The sequence below is a fragment of the Melanostigma gelatinosum genome (assembly GCF_949748355.1).
Source record: "Melanostigma gelatinosum genome assembly, chromosome: 16".
Taxonomy (NCBI): domain Eukaryota; kingdom Metazoa; phylum Chordata; class Actinopteri; order Perciformes; family Zoarcidae; genus Melanostigma; species Melanostigma gelatinosum.
The window spans coordinates 22332084-22345245 of NC_136649.1; the positions used below are offsets into that span (position 1 = coordinate 22332084).

Consider the following 13162-nt stretch of genomic DNA (forward strand, 5'->3'; position numbering starts at 1 on the left):
AATTCATCAGCATTAAACTGCCAAACAACACTAAACACTAAACACTCAATTCCAAGTGGAGCTCTTACATATTATTAACGACTCAGCAAACTGCCCACAGTGTGACACTTTAAGTAACGTTCGCTGTGCCAGGTGTGAGGAGGATCAGTGCGTTTGAAGGAAAAACATCTGCCTTGTTGCGTGCGTCTTATTTAGACAATGACGAGAGAGGACGGTGCCCCCCCCCCCCCCCCCCCCCCGTGGCCCCCAAAGGGCCCGTCAGCACAAAGGCCCGTGTCAGCAGACGGCAGCTGCTGGGCCGGGTGACGGAGCACCCGGTTTGTTTTGGGGACAAAGGCGAGCGGCGGGCCAGTGCCCACGCGTCTAATCCCTCGACAGTCAAACCTCAGCGCTCAGCTGCCGGTACTTAGCTGGGACAAAAGGCCGAGGGGCAGTCGTCATTGACTCTGAATCAGCTCCTCTTATCAAACCTGTGACCTCATGTCTGTGAAGGAAACGACTTCTCTTCATGTCGGGCAGATGGAGGACAAGATGAAATGCAGACGTGCTGAAGAGTAGAGAGACTTCAATAGAGTAATGCGTCGGAAAACCAGGAAATGAATCAGTTTGCACTTCCTGTTTCTTTCTACTTTCTTTAAAGCTGGTCATCGTGAATGAATTGCTGGGCTGGATGTAAACACACAATCATCTCATTTCATCCTTTATCTGCTCCTGAAACTGCTCCGGTGGTTTTGAGGAGAACAACATGGACGAGACGCTGGAGCGATGGCTCCCTGCTCGTGTTAAGCAGCTTGTGAAGACCCCCCGTTCATCAGCTCCTGACCCTGAGCCTCAGAAGAGGATCCTTATAACATGAAGCATGGGACACATATTGAGTGAAGTGCTGATGGGTTAGCGATACGCTCGGCTGTCCACAAACGTTCTCCTGACTGAGGTCCCTCAGACATCTCAATGCTTCAGCATGCAATGATATTTCAGACAATAGTGTTCTTCCAACACAGTGAGGAAGGCCCTCTCCTGTTCCATAAAGAGCTGGACTGGCCTGCTCAGAGCTGCGACCCCGACCCCATCCAGCACCTTTGGGTGACCTGAACAGGTGCCGTCCATGGCTGTGGCATCATAACATCTACATGAATAGTGGGACAGCAGCACATTCCATCACAGACTGGAGGCTCGTGCCTCAGCGGCGGCTCATTAACCGGCTTAGCCTCGTTATGCTGGTCAGTCCCTGAGGGGGGGGGGGGGGGGGGGGGGGCAAATCCACTATTGTGTGTCCCTCTCTCCTCTCCGGTCCCTGTTGTGTAAGACGGAGGCAGCATCTCATCACGATGCAGACCCTCGTCCGCCTCGTGGCTCTCTGTCAGTATGTGCATTGATTGGAGGTCCTGTTCACTCACCTCCTCCTCGGGCCGTGGCCGCAGTAGATGGGATGTTTTATACCTTTCCACATTACAGGGGCCAGAACAGTCTGACCGATGTGATTTTCAATGGAACACAGAGTTCACCGGCAGGAATGCTTTTAAAAACAGTCCGTGGAGGTTTCTTCACGTAAACAAAAGGAGCTTATATTCTACTCCTCATGTTGTGGTGTATTATGTATTTATGTGAGGTTTTACAGACGAGTAAACCGTACCGATACACAAGAACCAGCTGTGACATTACACACACCACTATTTATCTTTTAATACAAATCTGAAATCCTGTGCCCTCGATCTTTCTGTGTGGTATCGAATGTTGATGTTTCTGAAGGTTTTGCATCAAAGTGATAGATTCCAGTGTCGTAACAACACACTGTGGCAAGTTTCCTTGGGAAGGGAAAACAAAGAATCCATCGATCTACGAAACATCTGGACCGGCACGGAGACGCACCACTTTCATTCAGAAACAACTGGAGTTAAGTTTGTAAATCACAAGCTCTTTGCATCTATATGTGCATAAATGATCATTTATATCAGAGATTCTTCAAAGAGTCTCAAAAGACACATTCGTCAGGAAATGACTTTGCTCTGATTCAACGTGGATCTTATGAACATCGAGTCCTTTACGGTCACTAAACAGACAGATTGTCAGGAGCAGAACTCTCCGCCCTGCTGTTTGGCCGGAGATGTAGCGGTAATTGTTGTGCACTCCGCCACCCTGCTGCGTCCGTCCTGCAGGAGTAATGACTGTGCTGTTTGACTGTGAGAAAGCAAAGTTTCTAAAAGAGAGCAAAGAGCTTCTGACATCAACACATAATTATCCAGGAACTCAAAGCAGAACATTCAAATTAAAGCAGAAGATTCATATTATGGTATGAATTCAAAAGCAGAAGCCAAAAGTCCAAATCTGTGACATAAATACAGCCTCAGTCTCACGCTAAAGCTCAAATTGTTCTTCACAAAGTCACAAAGTTGTTCACGATGAAACGATTGCCTACGAGCCGCAACACTACTTTGACTACAATGGAATAAAGAGAAGAGTCTCCACATGAAACACATGAATTCATTCAGCTGCCTCAAACAGCCTGATTAACGGCTCCCCCGCCATCTGGTCTCCTCCTACCTGTTCTCGATGTGGTCAAACAGATGCTGCCAGCGGTCGTTGACGTCCGTCAGCTTGCCGTTGACCCCCGTCTGCTTCGTCCTGTTGCTGGCTGTGATGAGTTGTTCTCCCAGCTGCTTCAGATGGCTTTTATTCTCACTGAACAGGTTGATCTCCTCCATGCAGTCCTGACGGAGAAACACAAAGAGCAGGAGTAAGAACCGGCACCGTCACATGTCAAACCACCAGTGTGTGAATCAAGATCTCATCATTTCTTTAAGTCTAGTCTTCAACGGTCCACGTAAGAAGAAACAGAAGAGGAAACATTCACTGAAAACAAAAATCGAACAAAGATCAACCTCGCTTAAAGAAAGTCTTCATGTCTCATGAAAAGTTGAAACTCCATGTGACTTACAATTATTTTACGAGAAGTTGTAAAACCATTAACTTGATTCATCTTCACTTTAGGAAAACCTCGTGAAAGCTTCTGACTTTGGAAGTTTGCCAGAAAGGAAACTCCTGCCGGGAGTCTGTGCTCCGGAGCAGGAGACCCTCACTTTAACCCCCCGTCAGGGCAAGAAGTGAGAGATGAACGAGTTCAACGCGAACCCGCGGGGCTCCAACAGCTGTTGTCTCCTGAACAATCGGGGGGGAATTCAGAGCTTTTTGAAAAGCCGGACATGTCCTCCCATAGAGAGCAGTGCAGCGTGAACATCAGGATGGTGAGTTCACAGCCGTCTTCACACGACTCCAACCCTCCCTGTAAGCGCTGGCTCAGCAGCAGAGGGGCGTGTCTTTGCTGCAGCCTCCTACCTTCTTCAGCTTCTCCACCATCTCCTCGATGTTGAGGTCGGAGTTGTGCGCCACCTTGTTCTCCATCTGCGTCAGCCACTCGCACAGCTCCTTGTTCTTCTGGTTGAAGATGATCCAGGCGTTCAGGCGATCTGCGATCTCCTGTTTACGCAGAGACACCTGACACAGAGAGGACAGAGAGGAGATCAGCTTCACTGCTATAAATGTCAACAAACGTCACATTTAGTCTCTTTAAAAGGATAAATGTCTCATTTTGTTATACACCCGTCGCCTCGACTCCTCTCTCCTCGTATCTCTTCCTCGCCTCCTCTGCTCGCATCTCCCGTGGGGCGAGATTCAGACGTGAGGAGAGGAAGCAAGGAAAGGAATAGAGGATGTACAAGCTGTGAAATGGGAAAACAATAAGGTTTTCCCTCTTAACACAGAAGGTTAAAACGATGTGTCCCATCGAGAGGACTGAAGTCTTCAAGGACGAGGACTCAACTCTCTATTGGGTGAACGTTCCCACCTCCAGTGTTGAGCAGCACACGGCCACAAGTGTAAATACACAAACAAGGACTTCACGACAGAAGCTCTCCTTCCTGAAGCCTCTCCTATCACCATCTGTTCCCCCACAATGCCCTTCACACCCAAACTAACCCCCCAACACCCACACCTGTTGGTCTCCTCCGTCTCCCGAAAACGACTCACAAGATGTACGAACTCAACTCCTCATTACGATGAGGAGCTCAGACGAAAACCGAGATTTAATAAAGAGAATTATTTTACACGGAGCCTTATAGTCAACGCACTAACTTCCCCTCCCTCGGTGTCTTCGTCCTACAAACACACACACGTGTGTGTGTTTGGGCTGAGCTGGTTACACATGTTCGCTCTTCAATGATTACCCAGCAGGCCTGTAGTTTGGTTTTCAAACATAGTCCATGGTGGACCCAAAGACACAAGAGGAATTAAAAGAAACTTTTAAAGGAACCTGCATGACGAGGTGTTAGAATGCGTCCCAGAAGCAGAACACAAGTGGGTGTGATGCACTCTTCACCGAGCCTTTCCGTGAAACTCTAACTGACTGCACTTGATTCAAGTCGGATCACACAAAGTACCGGTACATATTCTTTGAAAACATTTTCAGCAAAGATGCACATGAACTGATACAGCAAAGTGTATCTCACCTTGAGGCAGAGTTCCTCCCACTGACGCTTCAGGTGCTCCACCTGCTCCTGCAGCAGCAGGACGTCGTCGGCGATGATGTACTGGGACAGATCCGTCTTCATGGTGCTCAGCTCCGTCAGGCTCTCAGCCCAGTCCTCCAGCGAGTCCTCGTTCTCCTGCATACCATAACACACCAACCGTCAGGGTCTCTCTCTCTCTCTCTCTCTCTCTCTGTCCGGCCCCTTTCTCTTTCTCTCTCCTTCTCCCCGCCCAGAGAGAGGATTAAGGGCCACAGGCCCGGGCCGGGGGAGGGGTGAGAGGGGAGGGGGGGAGGGGATTGCGGGAGGGGTGAGAGGGGGGAGGGGGGGAGGGGGGGAGGGGATTGCAGGAGGGGTGAGAGGAGGGGGGGGGGGATCAAGGCTGTGATGGGTCAGAGAGGATGAGTTGAGTCAAACTGTTTCCTGATGTCCTGATCAAACATGATCAACATGTCCTGATCTGCGTTTCCTCCATCTGTATTCCTGCGTGTCTGAGTTTTGCATGCGTTGAACAATAAGCTACAGGATGCAAACATTTCCCTTCAGATCAATAAAGTATCTGTCTGTCTGTTTCTTTGTACATTTAAAAAAGAGGCAGTTATGACGGCTAATTACCATGAAAAGTTACATGAATATGAGCTTGTGATATATGTAGTGATAGATTAGATACTCGTAGTACGTAAAAATAATCCCAGTACGATGAACGCACAGCAGAGTACGAGCAGCTCGACATCTTGGGAAACATGCTTATTGTCTGGGTTCAAATGATTCCATTCTTTAAGAAGAACTAAATCAAATGTAATTACCAATTACTTATTTGGTCAATGAATCAGCCTTTAGCTCCACCCACTGTGGTTTAACTCAGCCAATGAGATCACTGCTGCCTGCAGAGGGACTCTGACCCTCCACTGAATGTTTAGCATGAAACAAACTGCCAGTGGACAGAACAATTCAGAATATAGTTGAGCAATATGACCAGCTGTTTGCAGACGTACCTTGTTGTGTTCCTCAGCACTCAGCAGCTGATCGTCAAACTCTGGCATCGACTGGTTCAGTCTGGTCTTCAGGTCCTTCAGCTGCAGCGTGCGGTCTGCTAGTCCGGACTCGCAGCGCTCCCAGTTCTGAGACACACAAATAAAACACAAACATTTGAAAGGCTTGTTGATCATGCAGATCAATGCTCTGGGTTCTCAAACAGCTGATTGGCTTTGAGGAGGAGCAGAGGGCCATCACACTCCTCCGTCTTTGGCTTCATAAACGTGTCCACTGTCATTAATTAGAGCAGATTGGGTTAACTCGGCCGCTGTCAGGGAAACAGAAGCCGTCAGAGGCTAAAGGCCATGAATTACTGAACGGGTCTACCGGGCCCTGGGGGCCAACGTGTCAGGGGCCCCTCTGGCCTTCACCTACAAAATGTACTCAAAGAGACACGTATCAACCAAGACGTGACTCAAAACAACTACGAAGAAACACAAGACCACTACGAAGAAACACAAGACCACTACAAAGAAACACGAGACCACTACGAAGAAACACGAGATCACTACGAAGAAACACAAGACCACTACGAAGAAACACAAGACCACTACAAAGCAACACGAGACCACTACGAAGAAAGACGAGATCACTACGAAGAAAGACAAGACCACTACGAAGAAACACAAGACCACTACAAAGAAACACGAGACCACTACGAAGAAACACAAGATCACTACGAAGAAACACAAGACCACTACGAAGAAACACAAGACCACTACAAAGCAACACGAGACCACTACGAAGAAAGACGAGATCACTACGAAGAAAGACAAGACCACTACGAAGAAACACAAGACCACTACGAAGAAAGACAAGACCACTACGAAGAAAGACGAGATCACTACGAAGAAACACAAGATCACTACGAAGAAAGACGAGACCACTACGAAGAAACACAAGACCACTACGAAGAAACACAAGACCACTACAAAGCAACACGAGACCACTACGAAGCAACACGAGACCACTACGAAGAAAGACGAGATCACTACGAAGAAAGACAAGACCACTACGAAGAAACACAAGACCACTACGAAGAAAGACAAGACCACTACGAAGAAACACAAGACCACTACGAAGAAAGACGAGACCACTACGAAGAAACACAAGACCACTACAAAGCAACACGAGACCACTACGAAGAAAGACGAGACCACTACGAAGAAAAACAAGACCACTACGAAGAAACACAAGACCACTACGAAGAAACACAAGACCACTACAAAGCAACACGAGACCACTACGAAGAAAGACGAGACCACTACGAAGAAAGACAAGACCACTACGAAGAAACACAAGACCACTACAAAGCAACACAAGACCACTACAAAGCAACACGAGACCACTACGAAGAAAGACGAGACCACTACGAAGAAAGACAAGACCACTACGAAGAAACACAAGACCACTACGAAGAAACACGAGACCACTACAAAGCAACACGAGACCACTACGAAGAAAGACGAGACCACTACGAAGAAAGACAAGACCACTACGAAGAAAGACAAGATCACTACGAAGAAACACAAGACCACTACGAAGAAACACGAGACCACTACGAAGAAACACAAGATCACTACGAAGAAACACAAGACCACTACGAAGAAAGACAAGATCACTACGAAGAAACACAAGATCACTACGAAGAAAGACAAGACCACTACGAAGAAAGACAAGATCACTACGAAGAATCAGTACTGATACACAGTACTGAGATACAGTACTGATGCACAATACTGATACAGTACTGAGATACAGTACTGCTTTCAAACTGACAAAAACAATGGAGATAAAATATATATATATTTAACTGACAATTTCATCATGAATTTTGATTTTTTTCCCCAATTGAACAATTAATAATTTGTCAATGAAGAAAATCTGAAAACTAAACGCAGTCCTCTCTGCCTTGACAACACACCATTCAAAATGTTTGATTTCAGGTCCAGTCCAAGAACAGGAGCTTGGTGTTTGAGTCCAGACCAGATCCAAATAAGGTCACTTAAAACCAAACCAAGCCCGTTAAAACCAGGACCAACACAGGCAGGGACACAAGTCGAGGCGGTGGAGAACACGGACTGTCACAGTGGAGAGAAGCCACATCCATCGCTTCAGAGAATCGGGCGACTGAGATTAAAATCTAGGCAGCGAAACATATTTACAAGATGTTCCTGAAGGCGTCGTACCTTGACGATCTCCTCGGTGAGCTCCGTCCTCCGGCCCAGCAGGCTGTGCAGGTTGTCCCACTCCTCCTGCAGGGTTCCCAGGTCCGTCTGCAGCCGGGTCTGGGTCTCCTCGTCCCCCATGGAGAAGAGCTGCCGGCCGACTTCCAGAGTGTGGATGAAGCGGCACTGGTACCTCTGGAACAGCAGCTCTGTGTGCTGAGAGAAAAGAAAAGGTTGAAGGTGATTTTTTAAATAAGGAAAGGAGAGGAGGGAAGGAAGGGAAGAGGAGCTGTGATGGTTGAGTGAAGGGATTACTGCTCCCTCCAATTGTATCTTCACTCACAATCGATTCAAATCTCTTCTTTTCATGGTAATCAAATGAGCAGAAAGGAAGCACTCTTCCTCTTCTGTTTTAATGAAACGTAATCAGCGGAAGTCTTTCTTTCTTCCTTAAATCTCACACCAGCCCCCAGGCAGCTGCTTTGTTCCTGCCTGCAGCGATGAGTGATCTTAATCTGGATCAACAAACAGTCCTGAACACCTGATCAAGACTGTTTGATTGTTTCTGGAAGGTCTGAAAAGTGTTTTGGCTGAAAGTCACGCACAGCACTTTTACTTTACTTTACTTGTGAAATCTTAGAGGGAAGAACATTACACTCAAACACATGAGCTGTATCTTTATCATCTTATATTATCTCTTCATGCACACACACACACACACACACACACACACACACACACACACACACACACACACACACACACACACACACACACACACACACACACACACACTTATTGTACAGTTTCTATTCACGTGAATTGTATTTAAAACATGAATAACAGAAATAACATTTCTTCTTACTCACTGGCAATGAGGAAGATCTTTGGTAGAAAATAGTGAGAATACATAAAAACAGCATTTTAATCAGACGCTCTAAACTAAAAACAAGTTATAGACTTCTGCTTGATACATTACAATATTCTGTCCTCGATGTTTTTGTGGTTTTTCACCTCAGAAACCTTCATCTCTGGGTTTGTCACTACGCAGTTTCTTATATCCCTGTAAAGTGATGCATTGTAAATGATTATTATTATGATATTGCCGGCCTGCTGTACGGCCGTCTCACCCGGAGGTCCTGCAGGGAGCGCCGCAGCTGCTGCAGGCTGCAGTGGGCCGGTCCGGCGGGGGGGAGGAGCATCTGTGTGTCCGACAGGAACCTCTGCAGCTTCCTCAGGCTGCGGCTGTACAGGTGCCAGTGCTTCACCAGCCCCTCCACCAGGGAGCGCCGCTGGTCGGCCCGCCGCACCGCGCCCTGCCAGTGCTCCCTGAGCTGGGCGAGCTTCAGGATGAAGTCGCTCCTGGACACACAGACGCCGGTAAGAAGCCGTGTTTGCCCCGCCCTCTTTATTTCATCGGAGCAGGCTCTTCTTACCTGTCCTCCACCTCTCCTTTCTGCAGCAGGCGCAGAGCTTCAGTGAGAACCGAGTGAAGGATCTGGTGACCGGTGGACTGCTCTGCCTGGAACCACTGAATCAGCAGGAGAGATCAGGGTTCAGGGCTTTGTTTTCATGACGTCTGTGTGTGAGTCTGTGCATCACGGAGGATACCATGTGTGTGCAGAGCTGCTGTCTGAGGCCGATGTACGAGCCGGACACGTCCACAGCCAGGCTGTCCTCCATCCTCTGCAGGAAAGACATCCAGCTCTCACACTTCTGCTGGAAGCTCTGCTGCCTCAGCGCATCAGTCTGCAGCTCACTGCACACAACACTTCAGCCTTAATGCCCACGTGATGGATTTTGGGGGAAAATGAGTTTTGAAACAAAGTGTAGCAGCAGAAAGTGGTCAGTTTGCACCAGTGTAAGCGATGATGAAACAACAGCCGGTTTTAAACTACAGATATATTACAATCATCCAGACTTCATTGCATTCAACTAAAAACACCTGTAGAGCCAGGAATAGATTCTGCACGCGTCACCATTTTCTTATCATTGACCCGTTATGCTGTGATATGTTGTTACACTGTCCTCGGCCCCTGCTTCACGTGTTGGAGTGCTGATCTCAGATCTGACCTGCAGGCCTCCTCGGCTCTGGCGGAGGCGTCGGCCCAGCGGCGGTTGAGGCGTCGTAGGCGGCGCAGCGCCGCGTCACCCAGTGAGCGGCTGCAGCTCTGCTCGTTCAGGACGTCCAGGTCAGCAGACGGGCCGCTCAGCTCCAGGAGGCCAGACTGGAAACATGTGGTGGTCACAAGGGATCAGAGTCTGGACTACTGCAGGCAGGAACACTACACTCTGTTGCATTGAGTTATAGTTCCTCTCCACTCATTGCTCTGCAGACAAACTCCTGATTCATGCCTGAAGAGCCATTTCCATCAAAACCGACATCAAACATTAACTCCACAAAGAAATATTGTCCTTTTGCCACGTATATCACAGAACAAAACAACAAGTCCAGATGTCTGTATTGAGAAGTAGAAGTCTGGTTCTCCGTGGATCTAAAGGAAGGAGACGCAGCCGTTCACAGGCTCCTCTCACGCGTCTCACCTGGTCGGCTGGCCGAGCCTCCGCTTGCTCCAGCTTTCCCTCCAGCGACTCCAGGACGTCTCCAAACTCCTGCAGCCGCTCGAGCTCCTCCTGCACGCAGGCGACACGCATGACACGATGCCAGCTGGGTCTTAAGTTACAGGTGGCAGCTTTCTTATGTTTTTACTGTACTGAGCTCATTTTGCGTTCCCATATATATTCAGTTTGATGTTGTTCCTTGTTTCTCATGCAGCAGCTAGTGTTGTGTTGATGTTTGCACGGATTGATATCGTTAATACAAAAACATTAAATGACAAAACAATGAAACAATAATCACCGTAATGTAAATAAAATCCTGTTGGGTTATGAAATGAATCGGTTACACAGGAAAAGGCTTCATCATTGGACGGTTCCCGGTCTTCAGCGTCAGCGCTCTCTGATCCACGTCTATGAACAGACCGATGAACTGATGTATTTTACCTGCAGCTGACTCAGCATCCTCGTCACCTTCTGGCTGAGCTGCTGAACACCACGAGACAACAACCGGCTCTCCGATTGGACCAGACTGGCGGCTGAAGGTTCCAGGTGGCCAACTAAGTCCTTGGAGGCCTCCAGCACCTCCTCCAGGCCGGACTGCAGAGTGCCCGTCCTCTCCAGGAGACTCTGAGCAGCAGAGGTGGACGGGGACAAACGGAATAAGAGGACTGGAGAGTTTCACAGCATGTGGTGTAGTTATTCGTGAGGTTTTCTGAAACTGGAGGGCTGAAGTTATTTATCGATTCAATCAGCTCAAGAAGTAGAACTAGTAAGAAATAAACACATAGAAGAGTTCTATCTCAGCCATGAGGAAGTAAAGGAGCAGAACTCAAACGCTCTGATTCATCAGTTAAATGATTTGAAAGTACAGGTACAAGTGCAATCTGAAAAACAAAGCAAAACAAGCGAAAAAACTAAATCTGTTCAATTTGATGAAAGACAATAATTTAAAAAAAAGAACTCGAGCTGTGAGTTCAGGACTTTCCACCACATCCTCCCGTCTCCCTGAGGGCACAGCGATTGCTCCGTTGTCATGGCAGACCCCCGTCCTCTACAGGAAGTCAGTGAGATGCAGTTGAAAGCTCCAGAAAAGGCAAGAAGGTGATCTTGTGTTGCTATTCTGTGTCAAGAACAAACTTTTCAGCGGTTATCTGTCTAGAAAGGTTACAAGCAGATACCAAAACAAAACCTTCCCTCCAAAAACACAAACCAAAGGCAGATTTGGACAGAATTTCTCTTCCTTTGTCCACTTCCTGTTTTTCCTTACCTGAGCACTGTGCATCTTGCCAGCGAGCTGCTCCGCGGTGTCCTCGTCTACAGCCGCTCCGCTCAGCGACGAGCTGACGTCGCTCTGCAGCGTCTGCAGCCGCTGAGAGAAAGACGCAGCCAGCCGGCCGTAGACCTCCCACACCGTCAGGACGCCCCGACTCCCCCGGAGCTGCTGGTCCAACGCCGCCGACACCGCCGCCCAACTGCAGGAGGATTGGTTGATTACGGAGTGTGACGTTACGGCCCAGGAGCAGTTTGTGAAATAGTCTCGCACAGCGACGAGAAGAAATGTTTTTTGTGTGTGTGTGTGTGTGTGTGTGTGTGTGTGTGTGTGTGTGTGTGTGTGTGTGTGTGGCTGCATGCCGTCCGTCTCACCCGTCTCTCTGTCTGTCCAGCTGCTCTGTGAGGAGGGCGGCGGCAGCAGGACTGACGACGTCTCTGAGGGAGGAGGCGCTTCGACTCAGTTCGTCCCACTCCGTCTCTGAAGCTTCCGTCTCCTCGAGAAGAAGCTGCGTCCGACACAACGAACACCCGTCAGTCATCACCGGCACAACATCCACACCAAATCAAACACGCTGTCTCTGCACACTGAAAGCAGACGCTCTAGAGGGATTTGTTTTGCATGCTCCAGGTGTATATTAAAGTTCCTGTCCAACTCCATCTACTCCAGAAGCCGCTGGTGCACCAGTCCTCCTTTACCTGCAGCTTCCCATGGACGTCTCTGTGTGTCTGCAGGCAGAGCGGAGAGCTGCTGTGATGGTCCAGAGTCTGAGACGTTCTCGCCGTTTTCAGCATCATCTGATTCAGTCGCTTCTGCACACAATCCCACAGCTGCTGACCCTGAAGCAGCCTCTGTTTCACTGAGGCATGCTGTCAAAGAACAGGATGTTCCAACATTACCGAGAAGGAAGAAGCTGCAGACGAGACATCTCACACATGTCCGAGTTGTGACAACAGTTTTATGAAGTACAAGTAGGAATAAATACATTTTGATGCCATATATATTTGTTTGTGATCAGATTGCTGCTGGTAACTCGGTGAGCGAGCACACGTATCTTGTTTCTTTTAAGTCCTCAGCATCACTTACCTGCTGTGTGAGAGCTGCACAGGCCTGGATGGATTCATCCGTCCGAGAGATGAAATCACTGCTGCTCTCTTCTCCTCCATCAAGTCCGTCTCTCAACTCCTGAAGAGCTGCAGACTTCTGCCCGATCTTCTCCTCAAGATCCTGACTCACACAAAAAAAGGCGGAAAATGTTTCTACTTCTTTGCAAAAAGCCGTCGAGCGTCAAGGATTGAACCTGAAACAGCAGCTTTGGTTCAGGCCTTGTGATGGTTCTCACAGACCTGGCAGGTGTTGATGCTCCTCTGCAGCTCCGTCTGGCTGCTGGGCGTCTGAGCCGAGTCCATCCAGAGGTTCTGATCTGTAATCCAGCTGTTGATCTGCTGCAGTCGGGCCTCCCGCTGCACTCTGCTCCTCAGCTCCTGCTCCACCTCCTGGAGCTGAACACCACAAACACACAGCAGCAGGTCGGACACATTTCTTCCGAGGGTCGAGGACTTGCGAATGTTTAGAAATGATGATTACATCATCAGCTGCTCGTGCTGAGC

The 13162-nt window shown here is 48.6% G+C and overlaps 1 protein-coding gene across 9 annotated transcripts in view; it reads right to left on the reverse strand.

Moving 5' to 3' along the window:
- Window positions 1–13162, reverse strand: part of syne2b (spectrin repeat containing, nuclear envelope 2b) — an 80527-nt gene that overhangs the window by 16716 nt on the left and 50649 nt on the right. For all 9 annotated transcript variants that reach the window (XM_079286862.1, XM_079286860.1, XM_079286855.1 and 6 more), the window contains 16 exons: window positions 12899–13054; window positions 12639–12779; window positions 12251–12421; window positions 11927–12060; window positions 11550–11754; window positions 10727–10909; window positions 10268–10357; window positions 9797–9951; window positions 9335–9482; window positions 9160–9254; window positions 8854–9085; window positions 7745–7939; window positions 5516–5641; window positions 4503–4658; window positions 3334–3492; window positions 2542–2708 (listed from right to left, as the gene is read on the reverse strand). In XM_079286862.1, coding sequence (XP_079142988.1) covers window positions 2542–2708; window positions 3334–3492; window positions 4503–4658; window positions 5516–5641; window positions 7745–7939; window positions 8854–9085; window positions 9160–9254; window positions 9335–9482; window positions 9797–9951; window positions 10268–10357; window positions 10727–10909; window positions 11550–11754; window positions 11927–12060; window positions 12251–12421; window positions 12639–12779; window positions 12899–13054 — 2513 coding nt within the window. The remainder of the gene's footprint in view (window positions 1–2541; window positions 2709–3333; window positions 3493–4502; window positions 4659–5515; window positions 5642–7744; window positions 7940–8853; window positions 9086–9159; window positions 9255–9334; window positions 9483–9796; window positions 9952–10267; window positions 10358–10726; window positions 10910–11549; window positions 11755–11926; window positions 12061–12250; window positions 12422–12638; window positions 12780–12898; window positions 13055–13162) is intronic.